At 48.8% G+C, this 18,617-nt stretch overlaps 1 protein-coding gene across 4 annotated transcripts in view; it reads left to right on the top strand.

The window, feature by feature from the left end:
* The window catches only part of FBXO16 (F-box protein 16), a 50,855-nt gene extending 44,696 nt beyond the window's left edge, over positions 1-6,159 (top strand). For 2 of the 4 annotated variants that reach the window (XM_059697565.1, XM_059697564.1), the window contains exon 8: positions 5,471-6,159. In XM_059697565.1, coding sequence (XP_059553548.1) covers positions 5,471-5,653 — 183 coding nt within the window. In that variant the 3' untranslated portion in view covers positions 5,654-6,159. Of the gene's footprint in view, positions 1-4,957; positions 5,002-5,470 lie in introns of all 4 variants that reach the window. The other 2 variants (XM_059697566.1, XM_059697567.1) reach the window with 2 other exon arrangements.
* The last annotated feature ends 12,458 nt before the right edge of the window (positions 6,160-18,617 follow it).

Genomic DNA, 18,617 nt, shown 5'->3' with positions numbered 1-18,617 from the left:
ACACCTGACCTGGGGTGTCCGGTGAGTGTGTGGATTCTGTGTCATGTGCACCCGCTGCTTACTAACTACAGCGCTGGTTCTTAGTGTCTGATACCTCAGGGGAGAAAGGCCTACTTGCTAAGAATCTTGGGAAGAACCCTTAGGAAGAACCCCACTTAGAGTCTGCGTTTCTCCTGTGTCTGCAAGAGCACCATTTGCTTGTCCGGTCTTGTTGCCTCTTGTTCTGTCACGTTAAGTTAATAAATGACCCTGGCGTTTCCAACAGGGGTGATTCTACCTGCTTCTCTCTCACTGGATATTTAGACTGGGGCCAAATGGCTGCTTGTTTTTATTTAAGAGCTAAACACCAAATATTTGACACAAATTGGCTTTTCTTCAGGATCTACCAGAAGAAACGTGTTTGTGAGCTATGTAAAATTATTTGTTATATACATATTATTTATGACATTTTAATCGCTGTTACTACGGGGGTTTAAAACGTGCATATACATATGTAGGGGTGTGTGTGTGTGTGTGTGTGTGTGTGTGTGTGTAGAATATTTAGTAACATAGTATTTCACCACAAACTACAGTGGAAACTAATTTTCTGAGACAGGGATGTTTTGAAATCTGAGTTCATAACCATTACTAGCAGACAGCCGTTTGAGCTTATGGCCTATGAACATTTTGCAACACACCCCTCCCTTATTTCACTTACTTAATGGTGCCCTCACATCGTCTTGGATTTAAATTTCCAAACCCTGCCTGGAGTTGCTTAGCCTTCCTCCACAGCTGACAGTTTTACCCCAAGGTTAACAGCAGAGGTCTGAGTCTTCCTTAAAGCCGCGTCGATGATTCTCCCTGACGCCTTTCCTCTGTTTCTCACAGAAGCAGCGTGGGCTAGGAGGGAAAGGGGAGCACCCTCTGCAGAGGCGCTGACCTACGCAGGGGCCCCTAGAAGGGTGGCAGGTGGGTCTGAGCGGCCTCTGGGCTCCCAGACAGGCGGGAGGATGGCAGGGGTCCCCCTCACAGAATCCCCGATGGGAAGTCCATGAAGCAGCTCCCTCCTGGGGATGAAGCTGAAGCCAGGAGGAGCCACCACCCCTTGTAGACTCCCCTCTCAGAGGGAAGCCCATCGAGGGGGACCCTCCCCAGCCATCTCATCTGTGCTCTGAGCCTGTATCCCCACCATTGGCCCTGACTTTTACTCAGCCCCAGGCCTAAGCTTAGGCAGTTTGCAGATTGCATCGAAGCTGTGTTTCTATGATTAAAACAAACCAAAAACAACTTCTGGTTTTATGATTTGCAAACACAGCAATTCATATTTATGTACAGTTTTTAAAATAATATCCTTCTCTTTTTTAAAATGTTTTTATCTTTTTTTATTTTCTCTTAGAGAGAGAAAGGGGCAGGGAAAGAGAGAGAGACAGAGAAACATCGATCGGGGGATTGAACCCACAACCTGAGCATGTGCCCTGACCAGGAATCGAACCAGTGACTTTTGGTGAATGGGACAGCGTGCAACCAACTGAGCCACACCGGCCAGAGGTTTATATACAGTTTCACCACATGACTCTCATAATAAAGTGTTCAGGGTAGATTTTTTTTTTAAATATTTTATTGATTTTTCACAGAGAAGAAGGGAGAGGGACAGAGAGCTAGAAACATCAATGAGAGAGATCGATCAGCTGCCTCCTGCACACCCCCCACTGGGATGTGCCCTCAACCAAGGTACATGCCCTTGACCAGAATCGAACCTGGGACCCTTCAGTCTGCAGGCCAACGCTCTATCCACTGAGCCAAACCAGTTCGGCAGGGTAGATTTTTTTAAAAGGGGATGTGGATGGGGTCTCCCATAAAGTGAAGATTGTCACCTTCTTTACCTCCCTTTACCATCTCACAGGCTTGGGGAGATTAAATGAAATCACAAGTCTGTGACTCTCTGCACCAGGCCCAGCAGTCATGTATTTGCAATTATTCTTCCCGAGGGGGACATTGCAGGGCTGTCATCATCGGTCCCGTATTCACGTCCACATGCTCCATTTCCTCATCTGTGCTCTTAAGTTATCCATGGGTCTATCCAAGGGTGGTGTTTGTATCAATGATCATTTGCAAATTTCTGCCAATAACATGAATGGAAAACAACAACAGAAGGTCCAATCAGGGAGTGACAGATACAGGTAGAGAAGCTGGCATGTGCCCTATTGAGAGCCTTAGCCTTAGTCTCCTCTTTCCCGGGTCAGTCGGCCTCAGGAGGGTCTCACCACTCTCATGACTTCTTTCTGCCCAATAAAATCCTGCCTGAGGGCAGGAGTGTTCCATCCCTGCTTCAAAGTCCACCCGCCCAGTGGTTCCAGCCATTGCTCTGGGGAAAAGAAGGAGGAATCATTCATGTGTTTACTCATTGATCCAACAAGTAGTTTACAGGCCCTGGACTAGGCACGAGGGGTACAACCCTAACACGATACGGTCTCTGCCCTCCAGGTGCTTACAGGCAGGGGGTGGTGGAGCGTGAGGGGAAGCTTCCAGTCAAGTAAGGGATGACTCCTAGGTACCTGCATTGAGCAATCGCATTAATGTTCCTGCCACCACTACTGAGACTACAACACAATAGGACATGCTAGGTGTGAGGTAGCAGAGTCAGAAGAGAGCTGAGCGTGTGAGCCAGGAGCTGGGGAGGGAGAGCGGGGTGAGATAGCAATTGAAGAGTTAGGCACTGATGGCCCAGGATGTGGGCCAAGAACAGAACCCTGGAGAATTCTTGTTTGTTTGTTTTTAATATGTCTTTATTGATTTCAGAGAGGGAAAGAGAAACATTAATGATGAGAGAGAATTATTGATTGGCTGCCTCCTGTATGCCCCACACTGGGGACTGAGCCCACAGCCAGGGCATGTGCCCTTGACCGGGAATTGAACCGTGACCTCCTGTTTCATGGGTCGAGGCTCAACCACTGAGCCACGCCAGCTGGGCAGAGAATTCTTGATGTGTAAAGCATGGCCTCACATTTCTCTTCTCCAATGTCCTTCTATTTAAGGACATAGAAACTGGCTGGAGAGAGGAATGGGCTTTGTGATGATGCCCCAGTACTAGGATTACTGTCGCCACCAACAGCCCGTCCGATCACAGGCCACCACAGATAGACCTGTGCATATGTGAGGATTGTTTATATCAGCATTGTTTGTACGTGCAAGACTGGGAACAGCTCAAATATGTATCAGTATGGCTCATCTATAAATAGACTGTACTACAACCATTGGAAGGTTAAGCAAGTTCTTTAAGCACTGATTTGTATCACTTTTGGATTTACACTGTTTTAGCAGCTCTGTGCCAGGAACCAGGGGCTGGTCCCCAACATTGGTGAAAAAAGAAAAAAAAAAAAGTTTCCAGTTATTTCTAGATTGTCAGATGCTCTAGACCAGCGGTTCTCAACCTGTGGGTCGCGACCCCTTTGGCAGTTGAACGACCCTTTCATGGGAGTCGCCTAAGACCATCCTGCATATCAATTTACATTACGATTCATAACAGTAGCAACATTACAGTGATGAAGTGGCAACGAAAATAATTTTATGGTTGGGCCACAACATGAGGAACTGTATTTAAAGGGCCAGAAGGTTGAGAACCACTGCTCTAGACCAAGATCCAGGACTGTCAGGTGTGTACCTGTGTATACAACGGCCTCGTGTTTTCCCCTTAAATCTTGTCTTTTCTCTTATAACAATGAACGTTAAAGTCTTACAATGAAGAGAAGAGGGTCTAGGAACTTGCTTTCACGGACAGCGGGGGAGTGTGGACGTACGGAGATTATCTTTCCTGAGCCCAGCTTGAAGGGAGGAGAAAGCCCACAATCTGGAAAGGCGATGACCATTACTAAGAGAGAAAAGGAGGTGGTGGGGGGGCGTCCCTGGGACCTGCCACAGAGAAAAAGGAGAGCTCGAGGAGCCTGCCTGGGCCTGTGGACTTCCCTGGGGGCTTAGGGGGAAGGGGTTCCTCAAATGCAGGGGTAAATAAGTTTTGCGCAGTAATAGGATTAAATTTGAAACTGTTACAGGTGAGGTGTGACTAGCCCATTCTTGAATCCCAGAGAGCTAGTTTTTTCTTTTTCCTTCTCAGCAGGTATGATTTTACTTTCATTGTTACTAAAATAGCACAAAGGAACACTTCTATGTGTTGTCTTCCCTGGTGCTGATCTCAGAGCAACACCGAACATGCTTACCCCGTGCTGATCTCAACACTGCACACCAGGGAAGCTTATACCTGCCATTCCTTCTCCCCTTTCCTCCTCGATTCTAACGACTCGCTGTGTTTAACCCCAGTTTTGCCTGCTCTTTGCCAGAAAGATCAGTAAACATAGGTGGCTCTCTCAGCTGTAGGCAGGCAGCCGAGGGTTCAGGGAGGTGGAAGATTCCAGCGTTGCTCTCAGGGAGCCTGCGTTTTCATCAGAAGACAAACAATGACGTTCAGAAACAAATGCCAAATGCCAAGAGCATAGGTATGTTCCGTGCTAAGCCAGAGGCCTCGATAGGAATCCAGCCGAGGCAGAAACCCCTGAGGGTCAGGCTCCTTACAGAAAGTGGGCCTCGGAGGACGGGTTGTATTTAGAGGAGCAAAGAGAGCCGGTGAGGTCGAACCCGTCGGTGTGATGCACCTTTGTGGACTAGGAGGACGGGGACAGCAGTCATCGGCTGAAGCAATTTCTGAGTTCCCCCAGAGGAGCAGAAACCCTGTGTGTTGCACACATTTCTAACAGAGCATTAGGGGGACTTAACGAATGACCTGCTGCTGAGACTTGCCAGCTGAACACGGAATAGGAGGGGGGTTGTGCTCGGGGAAGGCTGCGGCATCTGTGTGTCCGCTCAGACTCCTGATGTCTGTGCACACGGTAGGAGCCAAAGCAAGGGTAAACGTACAAGTTTCCTGCAAGCTCAACGCGTATGCTTTCTCTCCATTCTTTCCTCTTCCATTTCCTGCTACGGCCAGACGCAGAGGAGAAAGCCTTCCTCGCCGTGAGTTTTGTTTGGAAGGTCAGCCTGTGACATTTGCCTTTTCAGAGAGAATGTGAGCATGCCCAGATTAGTAGGGAGTATAAACTATGGGCGCTTGGTACTCACCCGGCCTAAGAATCCCAAGTCTCCAGCCCTAACACCTTCTCACTCTGTGAACGTGGGCTGGCCCTGCACCTGCCTGTTCTTCGGTTTCGTGTATTTGTGAAAGGGAGGTGCTCAGACCTCCCTGCCCACCTCGCAGAATTCCCTGAGGTTCAGATGAAATTATGGCTGTGAAAGCACTCTGGAGACGAAAGAAGTTATTATTAGCAGCTCACGGTGGAGATTGCATGGGGATAAGGGGTGGTGAAATGGGGAAGTCTCAATAAATCCCACCCAGTCCTATGATTTTACACAATGGTTTTACATCATTAAAATACGCTTAATTATACAGCTTCCTTTGATGTTTCAATGACTCTCACTCTAATGATATCTTTCTCCTCCCTAGGTGTCCCTGAGTGCAGAACCCAGCTCCCCTCTGCAAGTCCCAGCTCAGCTCGCCTGGCCTCCTCGTCGGTCGGCGGGGCTCCCAGCCACCGAGGCAGCCACCAAAGTTCTCATGCAGCATCTTCAGAGACACTCTGGCCTTCGGTCATTGCCCATCCAGGCTTCAGAGCTGAAGCTGATTTAAAAATGTGAAAAGAGCTCTGGCCAGTGTGGCTCGGTTGGTTGGAACATCACCCAGCACACCAAAGGGTTGCAGGTTGGATCGATCCCCATACAGGACTGATAGATCTTTCTCTCTCTCTCTCTCTCCCTCCCTTACTCCCTCCCTCTCTCTAGGAATCAATAAAACATATCCTTGGGTGAGGATTTAAAAAAATGTGAACAGATTTTTATAGAAATGACAAGGTGCTCCACACTTGGAGCATTGGATAGTACTTGGCTCCTCTGTAGAAGTTGTTGGTGGCCCTGGCTGGTGTGGCTCAGTTGGTTGGGCATCGTCCTGTGCATGGAAAGGTTGCCAGTTCGATTCCAGGTCAGGACACATGCCCGGGTTGCGGGCTGCATCCCTGGCAGGAGGTGTGCAGGAGGCAGCCCATCAATATCCGGTTCTCCACATTGATGTTTCTCTCGCGCGCTCTTCCTTCCTCTCTAAAAATCAATAAAAAGTCTTTAGAAAGAAAGAAAGAATAAGGACACATTTGTAATACCTTAACTAATAAAGAATTAAAAAGAAAGAAAGAAAGAAAGAAACTGTCGGCGGTAGGTCCTTTAATGTGAAGGTGAGTTCTACAGTATTTCAGCAAAAGGTATTCATGGCGTAAATGTTGACATATTCACAAGCATAGATGGGAATGTGATGATAGGGGTTAATAAAGGGTCATGTGATAGTACCATTGGTGATATCAGGTGTATGAGGCGGGGTCCCGGAAGGACGCACTCAGCACACCTCCGAGGCTGCTCGAGCAGTTTGATGTTCATACACTACATCCTATTTAGCAGGGTGTCTTAATTTGCTAGGCCTTCCATAACAAAGTTGTGCGAGCCACGTCCCGTGTGGTTCAGTGTTCGGGATCTAGAGAAGGGCCACACGCAAATGACAGAGATGAGACAAGAAATAATAATTTGGAAATATTGGGGGCCAGGCGGGAAACCCAATGCACGGGGAAGGACTTCCCCTGGTGCCCAGGCCTTGCCAATCTTTTATTCAATTTTGGACACACATATAGCCCTTAGTCAGGCAGGCAATTCCAGTAACAGACAGACTATCTTAAAGGTCAGTAAATGTTAGTAAAGATTTACTCTGAGACTATTTGGTCAGGAAATTGCTTGAGCTACCATTGTCTCGACTAAACAATCGGTGCATAGCTCTGGCCCTTGCCAGGGCTCAAGGTTCACCAGCATTCGGGCTCCTTGTTTACACTTCTCTGATAGTGAAGACATGCGTAGCTTCCCACACAAAGTATCTCTGTCTTAGTCTGCTCAGGCTTCTATAACAAAAATACCATAGGTGAGTGGCTTATAAACAATAGACATTCATCTGCTCACAGTCTGGAGGCTGGAAAGTCCAAGGTCACAGTGTCATCAGGGTTGATTTCTTCTGAGGCCTCCCTCTGTGGCTTGCAGATGGCTGCCTCCCCACTGTGTCCTCACATGTGTCCTCTCTGTATCCCATTCCCCCCTTATTATAAGGACACAAGTCAGATTGGATGGGGGCCCACCCACATGACGACAGTGAGCCTTACTTACCTCTTTGAAGACACTATCTCCAAAGACAGTCACATGCTAAAATCCTAGAGGTTAGGGCTTCAGCATGGGAACTTTGGGGGGTGAGGGGACACAATTCACTCGCTGGGCAGGATTAAAAGAATCAAGGTGAGATAGGGAAGCACCCAGAAGTAGCAACTGCAGAAACCTTTATCGTCCTTTGGCCTGAAGAGGCAGATGGGAAAGGACACATTGTTCCTAGAACCCAGTGAGAACTGTAGTCAGGGGAGAGGCCGCCCAATAGGGTGTGTGCTGTGTGGTGGGGAACACAGCCTACGGGGGCAGAGAACACTCAACCCCCCTCTCTCCCCACCTTTGACACTCCAACAGCACTTCCCTTTGGTCAATCTCACCTGAAAGTCAACAGCAAAGACGCCCGGGGGCACAGCTCTTAAATGTCAGCTTCTGAGGCAGGTAGTGGAGCTGAGGAGTGTGGCCAGGAGTGGTTGGGGAGGGAAGGATATGAGTGGGACAGTGAAGAATACCCAGCACAGTGGGGTGACATGTACATTTCCAAATATTCAATGGATGGGCATTAAAGAGTTATTGGAAAACATAAAATGTTATTTAGCTGCAAAAATAGTAGTCACACATTTTCAACTAAACCATTTAGGTCATGTAACCATTTTAAGGTCCCAGAAGTGACCATTCTAGGATACTTAGTTACCCAAGTAAAGCAGAATGATAGACAATTAAATGATTGCCAACCACGTAATATTGAACACTAATGTTCATCTATAACAGCGGTTCTCAACCTGTGGGTCGCGACCCCTTTGGCAGTCGAACGACCCTTTCACAGGGGTCACCTAAGACCATCCTGCATATCAGATATTTACATTACGATTCATAACAGTAGCAACATGACAGTTATGAAGTAGCAACGAAAATAATTTTATGGTTGGGTCACAACATGAGGAACTGTATTTAAAGGGCCAGAAGGTTGAGAACCACTGATCTATAATAATGAAAGCCTAAAATGCTAATTAGACCTGATGTCCTTCCAGACGAAGTCATGGTGGGCAGGGGCCAAGGCATAGCGGCTGCGGCAGTGGCTGGGTCCGAGCCCCTCGCACGAATTTCATACATAAGGCCTCTACTCCTATCTAATGAAAGCTAATATGCTAAGTGTCTGACAGTTTGTTCTATTCGACCAGTTGCTATGACATGCACTGACCACCAGGGGGCAGATGCTCTGACTGAAGGTTAGCTTGCTGCTGGGGTCCAGCAGGTCGGGACTGGTCGAGACAGGCCAGACACACCCTAGAGCCCTTCCAAGGTCCCTCCCTGGCCCCAATCGTGCACCAGTGGAGTCCCTTGGCCTGGCTTGCGCCCTCTTGCAATTCGAGACCCCTCAGGGGATGTTGGAGAGCCACAGGCCAGGCCGAGGGACCCCACCAGTGCATGAATCCGTGCACCGGGCCTCTCGTATACTATAATATGGTTTTAAAAGGTGGCCTGAAATAAAAACAAACAAACAAACAAAAAACAAACAGTGGCCTGACATGATGGTAGAGAATGGTGGTTTGGATGCCCAGATGATCAGTGGAGGACATAACATGACTAATTCATGATTGATTCGTTTGTACCACCAGAGGGGAGTTCACACGCACCCCGGGGGTAGAGAAGAAAGCAAACACACCCAGGTGAGACCTTGGGATCGTCCGTTGGGCAAAGCAGGTGCTGTGATTTAGGGTTTCCTCTTCCTGGATCCTGAGCCCTCATTGTTGGCTCCTAGAGACCAGGGGCAGCTGTGTAAGTGGGGGAGAGCTGTAGCTCCAGGATTCTGCACACTAAACCGCTATGGTTGCCTGGCTGGTGTTGTTCAATGGTTGAATGTCAACTTCTGAACCAGGAGGTCATGATTCCATTCCAGGTCAGGGCACATGCCCAGGTTGCGAGCTCGATCCCAGTAGGGGGCATGCAGGAGCAGCTGATCAACGGTTCTCTCTCACCATTGATGTTTCTACATGTCTCTCCCTCTCCCTTCCTCTCTGAAATCAATAAAAAGATATTTTTTAAAAAGTCAATAACCTGCTGTGGTTATTGCAGGAGCCAGTCATGCTGTGGGCAAATGTTTGAACAGGCCAGTCTGGAATAGATGGGTTCTTCTGGAACAAGGACATATCAAGAGAAAGACAGACCTGCCCAGTATACGTGGCTACCTCCTGTCTTAAGCTGTATTTGGATTATCTATTTCTGTGAAGTGACTCCCAAACTTTGTTGCTATGACAACAGTCTGTTCTGCTGGTGAATCTGCAGCTTGGGAGGGCTCTCGGGGAGAGCCTGTCTCCAACCCACACAGCATCCTGTCTCCTCCCCACCGAGGCTGGAAGATCCACTCCAAGACGGGGCAGGGACAGGCCTGGAGAGTTGGTGCTAACGGTCCACGGGGGCTCAGCCAGGGCTGAGGCCAGGCCTCTGCTTCTCCCTCTCTGGGCGGGAATTCTCACAGCAGGGGCGAGGTTCTAAGGGTGAGCAGCTCAAGAGACAACCAGCGGGAATCTGAACCACCTGTTTTGTCCTGGCCTTGGAAGTCTCACCGTGTCACTCGTCATCCCCTGCTGACCACAGAGGCTTGTCCAATTCCAGCAGAGGGGCATCCACTCGGGGGAGTTACAGGTTTTGGTGTGTCTTCTTATAAGAACATGAATCCTATCAGAGTGGGGTTCAGGGCGCCAACCTTATGACCTCATTTAACCTTGATTACTTCCTTAGAGGCTCCGTCTCCAAATAGAGCCACTCTAGGGGTTAAGACTGCAACATAAAAATTAAAGACTTCAACCTATGAATTGTGGCGGGGGAGGGGAGTGTAGACACATAAATATTCAGTCCATGACATCCCTATGGTGATGTGAATTAGACAACAAAGATAAATTTATATTGATATTAATTCAAGAAAACTTTATTGAACATCTACTGTGTGTCAGACTCTCTGCTAGGCTCTGGGGGTATAGGTAGGAGAAAAAACTGTTCCTGCCTTTAATGAGTTTATGAGTATGAGGGAGAGAGAGCAGCCAGGAGATACAGTGACAGCTCCCGGAGGGACAAATCAACCAGCCACTTCACGGGGAGGTGCACAAGCGATGTCCAAGCAGACACCAACACCGAGTGGTATGGAGTAGGGAATAGGAGGTGGAGAGACAAGGGGAGGCATTCTGGGGAGAAGAATAAGATTTGCAAAGACCCAAGGCAAAACTAGGGTGACCATCTAGGGTGACAATGGTTTCCCAGGACTACCCTGGTTTAGCATTCCAAGCCCACATCCAGGAGATGCCTTAGTTAAGTACTGGCATCTGGAGCATAAAGGAGTTGGGCTTGCAGCAGGGTTGGTGCCACAGAAAACTGGGAAAGTAGGCAGGAACCCCAGGAGCCAAGCCAGGCTAAGAGGTGAAGACTTTATCTTGGAGATAGTTGGGCAATCAGTAGGATCTTACATAGGGAAGTGAGTCACTGAGAATTGAATTTAGAAAGATCTCTATCAGCTGGATAATTAAGAAGAGACAGCTAGGAAGCCATTGCAGGTTTTTAGGGAAGAGATGATGGTGACTTTAAGTAAAATCATGGAGGGGGATGGAGCGAACTAGAGGGTTTAGGATATCTTAAGGAGAAGTAACAGAACTTAGAAACAGAGAGGTGGGAGGTGAGAGACAAGGGGAAGTCAAGGTTGACTCCCAGGTTATTATTGGTTTGAGCCACTAGAAAAAAGTCTTGTGAAGCCCCAAATCTCTTCCCCACACCACTCTACATGAGAATGCAGACAAGCAGCTACCGTGCTCCCCATGAAGCTCGTGTTGACCCAAAAATCAGAGTGACTGTGCCCCTGACCCGAAGTCTCAGACATAGCCACGAGACTTAGAGAAACTTCAGGCAAGACGGGAGGCTTGGGGCAAGAAGGGGAGGAAAGTGGGCATTTATTATACTAGATACTCCCTAGACAATTTATGGACTCTCTTATTGGACCTTCCCAAGAATCTTAGGAGGTGGGCAGGTGGGCATTGTCCCCATTTCATAGCTGCAGAATGGGGGGTGACGTCCTGTTCCATAGGTGGCCACGGCTACGAAGCAGCAGAGCTCGACGTGCCTGACGCTAAAGAACTGCTCTTTCCACCATGCTGCTTCCCTACGGAGCATTCGTTTCCACCTGACCGGCTATTTCGTCGCATCCATTGCCCTGCCTGGATTCAGTCTTGCTTCAGTATTTGAGAAGGATGCAGACCCAGGGCAGGACTCGGCCCCTGCAGGGCTCTTAGAGGCCAGCTGAAGGCTGTTTCCAGGAGCAAGGGTTGCAAGAGAGCTTCTTACTCCTTTGTCACTGGCCCCCACACTGATTCTACCTGCAGAAACCCTAGAGCCAGAGACCTTTGTGAGCACCAAGGCCGGGGGACGCTGAGGAGACAGACAGTGTCCCAGTCAACAGCCAGTTTAGGGGAGGAGGGAGTGCTGGGAAAGGAAACTCTGGAGATAGGCAGCTGTGGGAACGATATCCAAGGAAGAAAGGAACGCAGGGTGAGTTCCCAGGGCCTCCCTCCGAAAGAGAGAGGGTGCACATGTGAGCTGGTTGAAACCTTAGAAGGGGCAATGGAGCCCTGACAACTAGACCTGTGTGGTGCCCACATGGAGGCTGCCCAGTGCCAACTCGAGCTTCTTTTTAACCAGCCAGGTTTACAATTTAATGTAAATTTTGACATATCTCCTGTGAAGTCTTAATCCTCTGTATTCACATAGTAATCTACCTATCCAACCATCCACCCATCCATCCACCCATCCACCCATCCACCCATCCATTCATTCATTGTTAACCTCACTGGAGGATATTTTTTTCATTGATTTTTAGAGAGAGTGGGCGGGAGGGAGAGGAGGGGGAGAGAGCGACACTGATGTGAGAGAGACACATGGATTAGCTGCCTCCCACACAGGCCCTGACCAGGGTCAGGGATTGGTACCTGCCCATGACAGGGAATCAAACCTGCGACCCTTCGGTGCACTGGCCAACTCTAAGCACTGAACCACACGGGCAAGGGCATAATCTACCCATTTTACCTAGTGTCTTTTACAATGATTATTTCTTATTCCACCACTCCTTCTAGATTTGGAATTCTTCAACGGGTACCACTTTCACTCTCTTCATATTTTCACATTTTCTTTTATGCCGTAGGCGCATGACTGAAGTTTGACTGTTGTCATTGGCTGGCTTCTTTATTCACTGACACTGGCAGAGGACGGACACAAGAGGGCGCTCCTTTCCTTCTAATCTGAGCTTGGAGAGCTGACCCTTTTCTGCCCATTTTAGGTCTCGCTTAAAAATTCAGGCATGACTGGTGTCGGTGAAAACATTTTTCACTACTATTAGGGAGAGGCTTTGGGGAATTCTGAATATTTATACCTGTGCCCTTAGGGAAATATTTATTCAGCTCGGGTCTTTGGTTCCATTTGAATCAATAAAACAAATATTTGTATAGTCAGTTTTTGACTAACTCAGTCTAAGGAAGAAACGTATTTTTAAAAGTAGCCAACCCCTTTACATCCACTAGGATGACTATGATTGAAAACACAAAGTAGCAAGTGTGGGCAAGGGTGTGGAGAATTGGAACGTTTGTGTATTGCTGGTGGGAATGTGAGATGGCAGCTGCTATAGAAAACTACCATTTCTCAAAAAATTAAACATAGAATTACCATACTCCGGCAATTCCACTTCTGAGTACATACCTAAAATGGTTGAAAGCAAGGACTCAGAGATATCTGTGCAGCATTATTCAAAGTAGCCAGAAGTTGGAAGCAACCCAAACATCCATTGACACAGGGATGAGTAAACAAAATGCAGTAATATGTGTAATGGAATGGTATTCAGCCTCAAAAAGGAAAGGGTTTCTGACACACGGTACAACGTGAAAATGCAGGGTCAATTCCTACATAATACATATGTTATCTATATAATATGTACTAGAGGCCCGATGCACGAAATTCATGCCCCGGCCGGCCCTTGCAGGCCCTCGCAGCCCAGCATCATCCGGAAGGTCATCCAGAGGGTCATTCTGCTGTTCAGTCTAATTAGCATATTAGTGTTTTTTATATCAGAAGATATATATGTACATATCATATGTATATTTCAGAGAGAGAGACATCAATGATGAGAGAGAATCATTGATCGGCTGCCTCCTGCACGTCCTACATTGGGGATCAAGCATGCAACCCGGGCATATGCCCTGACCAGGAATCGAACAGTAACCTCCTGGTTCATAGGTCAACGCTCAACCACCAAGCCATGCCGGCCGGGCAACCACAAAGAGATTTTACCTGACACCTGCTAGAATGGCTACCATCAAAAAGACAATTGAGAACAAGAGTTGGTGAGAATCTGGAGAAAAGCCAACCCTTACACATTGTTGGTGGGAATGTAAATTGGTGCCGCCACTAAGGAAAACACTATGGAGTATCCTCAAAAAATTAAAAGTAGAACTACCACATGATCCAGCAATTCCACTTGTGAGTGTATGTCCAAAAGAAATGAGGAAGGATATAGAAGAGGTAACATACATGCCCATGTTCATTGAAGTATTATTTACAATAGCCAAGATATAGAAACAAATGAAGTGTTTGTTTCAACAGATGGAGGGTAAAGAAGATGTGGTTTCTATATACATGGAGTACCATTCAGCCATGCAAATGAAGGAAATCCTTACATTTGCAACCACATGGCTCTCCCTTGAGGGCTTTATGCTAAGTGATATAAGGCAAAGAAAGACAAATATTGCATGGTATCCCTTATATGTGTGGAATCTTTTTTTGTTTTGTTTTGTTTTAGTCAAACTCATAGAAACAGAGAGTTGAAAAGTGGTTGCCAAGGGCTGGGGTTGGGGGAAATGGGGAGAAGTCGGAAAAAGGGTACAAACTCCCGGCTGTAAAATGGAAAAGGTCTGCGGATCTAATGCATAACATCGCGACTTTCGTTAAACACTGTATGGTTTAATTGAGATTCGCAAAGAGAGTAGAACTGAAATGTTCTCACCAAAACTAAATAAATAAGGAAAGAGTTCTGCACAGAAGATTCCAGGTGTTTCTCGTGCCCTTTGATGTCTGAAGAACACTGCTGTTGAACAACCTGCTCTTTCTTTCCCATGCACTCGCCACTGGACGGGGAGAGGCCATGGCTTTAGGAGTGTTCAGCACGTCCCAGGGAGGGGATTTGGCCCTTTAAGGCTGGGTGGGCTTTGTATGGACAGGCATAAGCCAGGACAAAGTTCCAGAGAGATAGAATGGTTTATGCAAAGAAAAAAAAATGTGAACAGAGATTAGACAACTTTGAAGTCAAGGATTCATGAAGGGGAGTAGAAGAGATAAGGTTGGAAAAACCCTGAATAAGAGGCCAAAGTATTTACTCGGGAGTGCAGTGTTTTCTCTCACTTGCTCATGTTGAAACCCTGATATATTTCACTCCACCGACCAAAAGAGACTTCATTTTTTTAAGAAAGAAAATAGACGATGCAACTGACATGCATGATACACATCACAACTAGCAGCACCCGCCCCGTGAGAAAACCACGCTGCTGAGGTGAATGCGACCTGGCTTTTACCGAATCTCCGTCATTGTTTACTTGCTGCTTGTTCGTGCAGTTGGTCATCTGCTGATGCTAGCAGGTGGAAGTCTGGAGCCTTACCACCGGGGAAAAACAAGTTTGGGGTGGGGGGAACCTTACACGTTGAGGAAATTCTATCCGTTAGCTTTTCTTCTCTCTCCGACTGGGGAAAAGGCCATGGTTATTTGATAGGAGGACAGACCACCTTGGTTCAGCTCATTGAACATCAGACTTCCCAGGCACTATGGATTGAGCCCTGCTTCGGACCGTGGGAAGCAGGGCCCAGAAGGATAACTGTGAGCTCTTCAGCAGATGACTCTGGTAACTGTATACAGGATGGGTTGTGGAAGGCGGCAACCAGAAGACAGGGAGGCCAATTAGTAGATGAAAGCGACCAACAGCAGTCATCCAGACTTCAAATGGAGTAACAGGACCTTACGTTTACACAGTATTTTGTGCTATACAAATCCTTTTCACAGACACTCCTTAAAGCGATTACGTGAGGGAGAAAGTCATAAGAAACACACCACCACGGTGGAAGTTTAATTTGGAAGGTGGCTATGTGGGAGATATTTTAAAAACTAAGCACTGCCGAAACCGGTTTGGCTCGGTGGATGGAGCGTCGGCCTGCGGACTGAGAGGTCCCGGGTTCGATTCCGGTCGGGGGCATGTGCCTGGGTTGCGGGCACATCCCCAGTGGGAGATGTGCAGGGGGCGGCTGATCGATGTTTCTCTCTCATCGATGTTTCTGACTCTCTATCTCTCTCCCTTTCTCTCTGTAAAAAAATCAATAAAATATATTTTAAAAAAAAACTAAGCACTGATAGGACTGTGTGAGTGATCTGGTAGTGGGGAGGCAGGGGTGGAAGGGAAGAGAGAGGAGCCAAAGATGATCCTAATGGTTTTGAACTTGGGTAATTGTGAGGATGCTGCTGTGACTAACACAAACCTAGAGGAGAAGCTCATTTGAATGGGGGGTTGATCATGGTAAATTTTGAAGTAATGTCAAACTGATAGAAAAGTTATACCGAAAGAACAGCACAGAATACCTTCGTACTATTCCCTTTGCCCAGAGACTCATTCAACCGACGCCTGTTATCTCAGTCACATCCTTTAGAGCCGAAGGCTCCACAGGAGATCTCACAACACACCCAGTCCTCACAACTTTCAAATCTTCTTCGATCCAGAGACATTCCTCGATTTCCCTTTCCTCACATGGCCTTGACTTTTTAAAAATTATTATTATTACTACCACTATAGGCTATTTTGTAAACTGTCCCTCAACTTGGGTTTGTCCAATGTTTTTTCATAATTAGACCCAGATTATGCATCTTTTAACTGGACTATCACAGAAGTGACCATGTTCTCATCGTGTCATCCATCCGATGGCACACCTGTCAATTTATGTCATTATCTTGTGTCAATTTATCTCATTACTTTGGTGTTAACTTCCACGATTTGATTAAAATGGTATCTGCCAGCTTTCCCCACGGTAGAGTTACTCCCCTCCCCTCTCTCATGACTAAAATATTTGGAGAGTATATGGAAAGGGTGTTGGCGAGACTGGCTTCACGACAATGTCGCCCGTGTAGGTGTACTGTACTGAGTCCCATGCTTAGAAGGGCCCCAGGTTGCTTTTTGTTTGTTTGTTTTTAACTTCACCCTTTTCCTTTTCAATTTTTTTTTAAAAATATATTTTATTGATTTTTCACAGAGAGGAAGGGAGAGAGATAGAGAGTTAGAAACATCGATGAGAGAGAAACATCGATCAGCTGCCTCCTGCACATCTCCCACCAGGGATGTGCCCGCAACCCAGGTACATGCCCCCGACCGGAATCGAACCTGGGACCCCTCAGTCCGCAGGCTGACGCTCTATCCACTGAGCCAAACCGGTTTTGGCTCCTTTTCAATTTTTATTTTTTTTTATTTGTGAAGAAAGTGTAAGAGAGAGAGAAAGATAGAGGTGAGAGCAACACATCGATTGATTGCCTGCTGCACGAGCACCAATCAGGGCCCAGGCCCGGGAGGAGCCTGCAACAGAAGTACGTGCCCTTGACAGGAATCAAACCCGGGACGCTTTGGTCCGCAGCCTGACACTTCATCCACTGAGCCAAACTGGCTAGGGCAGAAGGGTGCCAGGTTTGGTTTGCTTTTTGCTTAACTCCCACAATGAAGGAAGGAAGAGGGGCAGGAAGGCAGGAAAGAGGGAAAGGACAAGCAGGCAGACATTCCACGCTTGACTTGGCACCTTTGAGTTGCCAGGACGCCTAAGAGTTAGAAAAGCAAAGCCAGGGTTTGGGAGGAAAATCTGGGCTGGGGGTAAAGGCTGGGGTGTGATGTGCACAAAGGGGGTGACTGAAGTGGGGAGGACAATTTCTCCAAGAAAATGAGAAGGGACATGAGAAAGCGGGGACCCTTGGGAAGACACACACATGCGGAGCAGAAAGAGAAAGGGAAGCCGGAGGACTTCAGTGCATCAGAGAGTGAGGGAAATCCGATGGTGCAATGTTACAGAAATCAAAGGAAAAGAGTCAGCCATGTCCATGCGCAAACACCTTAAAAGGAGACGGCTGACCAAGGAAAGATCCCTGGTTCTAACAACTAGCCACTTGAAGAGATTGTTTGTTTGTTCTTTTAGGCATTCAACAAACACGGGGGGGGGGGGGGGCGCAGGAGTTAGGCCCCAGGTTTGAGGATAGAGAAGGGGGCTGGCAAGGTGGGTTTCCTGGGTGTACCACCTAGGTAGGCACACAGGGTCCTGAGCTTAGAAGAGTCCCAGGCTTGGCCTCGTGCTGTCAGATTCTTACTATCTGAGCAAGAGGTCCTGCATTTTCATTCTGCACTGCACCCTGCCCATTCCGTAGCGGGTCCCGGGTGAGGGAGCAACCCTAGGCCAGTCTTTCCTTCGGGAATATGTGTTGGTGAACGTGAGAGGCCCGTATCTTGTCCCAGCGGCAAAGCAGAGTTAAAGTGTGACTTCGCTGTGGGTATGTGTGTTGGCAAACGGCAGAGGGTGGTGGGAGGAGATTACCGAAACCGGTGGAGATTTACAGGAGGGATTCACGAGTTCAAGGCCCCCGGTGAGTCACATTTAGCCTTGGCCTGGAGGAAGGCAGAGGCAGCACGCCAGCCCCAGCCGAGGCAAAGGTGGGGGGACAGGCTGAGGATGTGCACGCGCCAACGTAAAACCTGGTCCGGTGCCTGGAACTGAGCGTGCCTTCAGATCGAAAGGGGCCCCGGAGAGCCGCAGGACCGGGCTCCAGGGCGCGTACGGGGAGAAGCCGGCCACCCCCCCCCCCCCCCCCCCCGCCCACGGCGGCCCACACCGGGGCCAAAGCGCGCGCACAGCTGGGCAGCGTGGTTCCGAGCCTCCGGCCCAGCACGACTGCGGGACAAAGGGGCCGAACGAGCCGCGGGGGAGGCCGTGCGTCTCGGCCGCAGGGCAGGATCGGGTCCCCCTGGCCTCGGATCCGTCCCCTCTGCAGGGCAGGCGGCCCCAGGAGAGGGCCCCCCGCGATCCCCGCCCGCAGGCCGCGCCAGGGGTGGCGCAGGGAGGCCTCCGTGGGCCCGCGCACGTCCGCGCCGCCCTCCGGGCTCCCAGCGCCCGGAGACGGGGAGGAGCCTCGCTGCCTTTCCTCCGCTCCCGCGACTCCGCCGGCGGCATCCAGGCCGTAGGCGCGGGGCCGGTGGAGTGGACAGGGCCAGGGACGCCGGCCGGCCGTGGCGCGTGGCCTCCCGCTCCAGGGCAGGGCAGGGCCGGACCGGGCGGGGCGGGCAGCGCGCCAGGAGGAGGCCGCGAGCCCCAACGGG

Source organism: Myotis daubentonii, chromosome 5 (assembly GCF_963259705.1).
Source record: "Myotis daubentonii chromosome 5, mMyoDau2.1, whole genome shotgun sequence".
NCBI classification, from domain to species: domain Eukaryota; kingdom Metazoa; phylum Chordata; class Mammalia; order Chiroptera; family Vespertilionidae; genus Myotis; species Myotis daubentonii.
The sequence above is the reverse complement of the archived record's forward strand: the minus strand, read 5'-3'. Positions and strand labels throughout refer to the sequence as shown.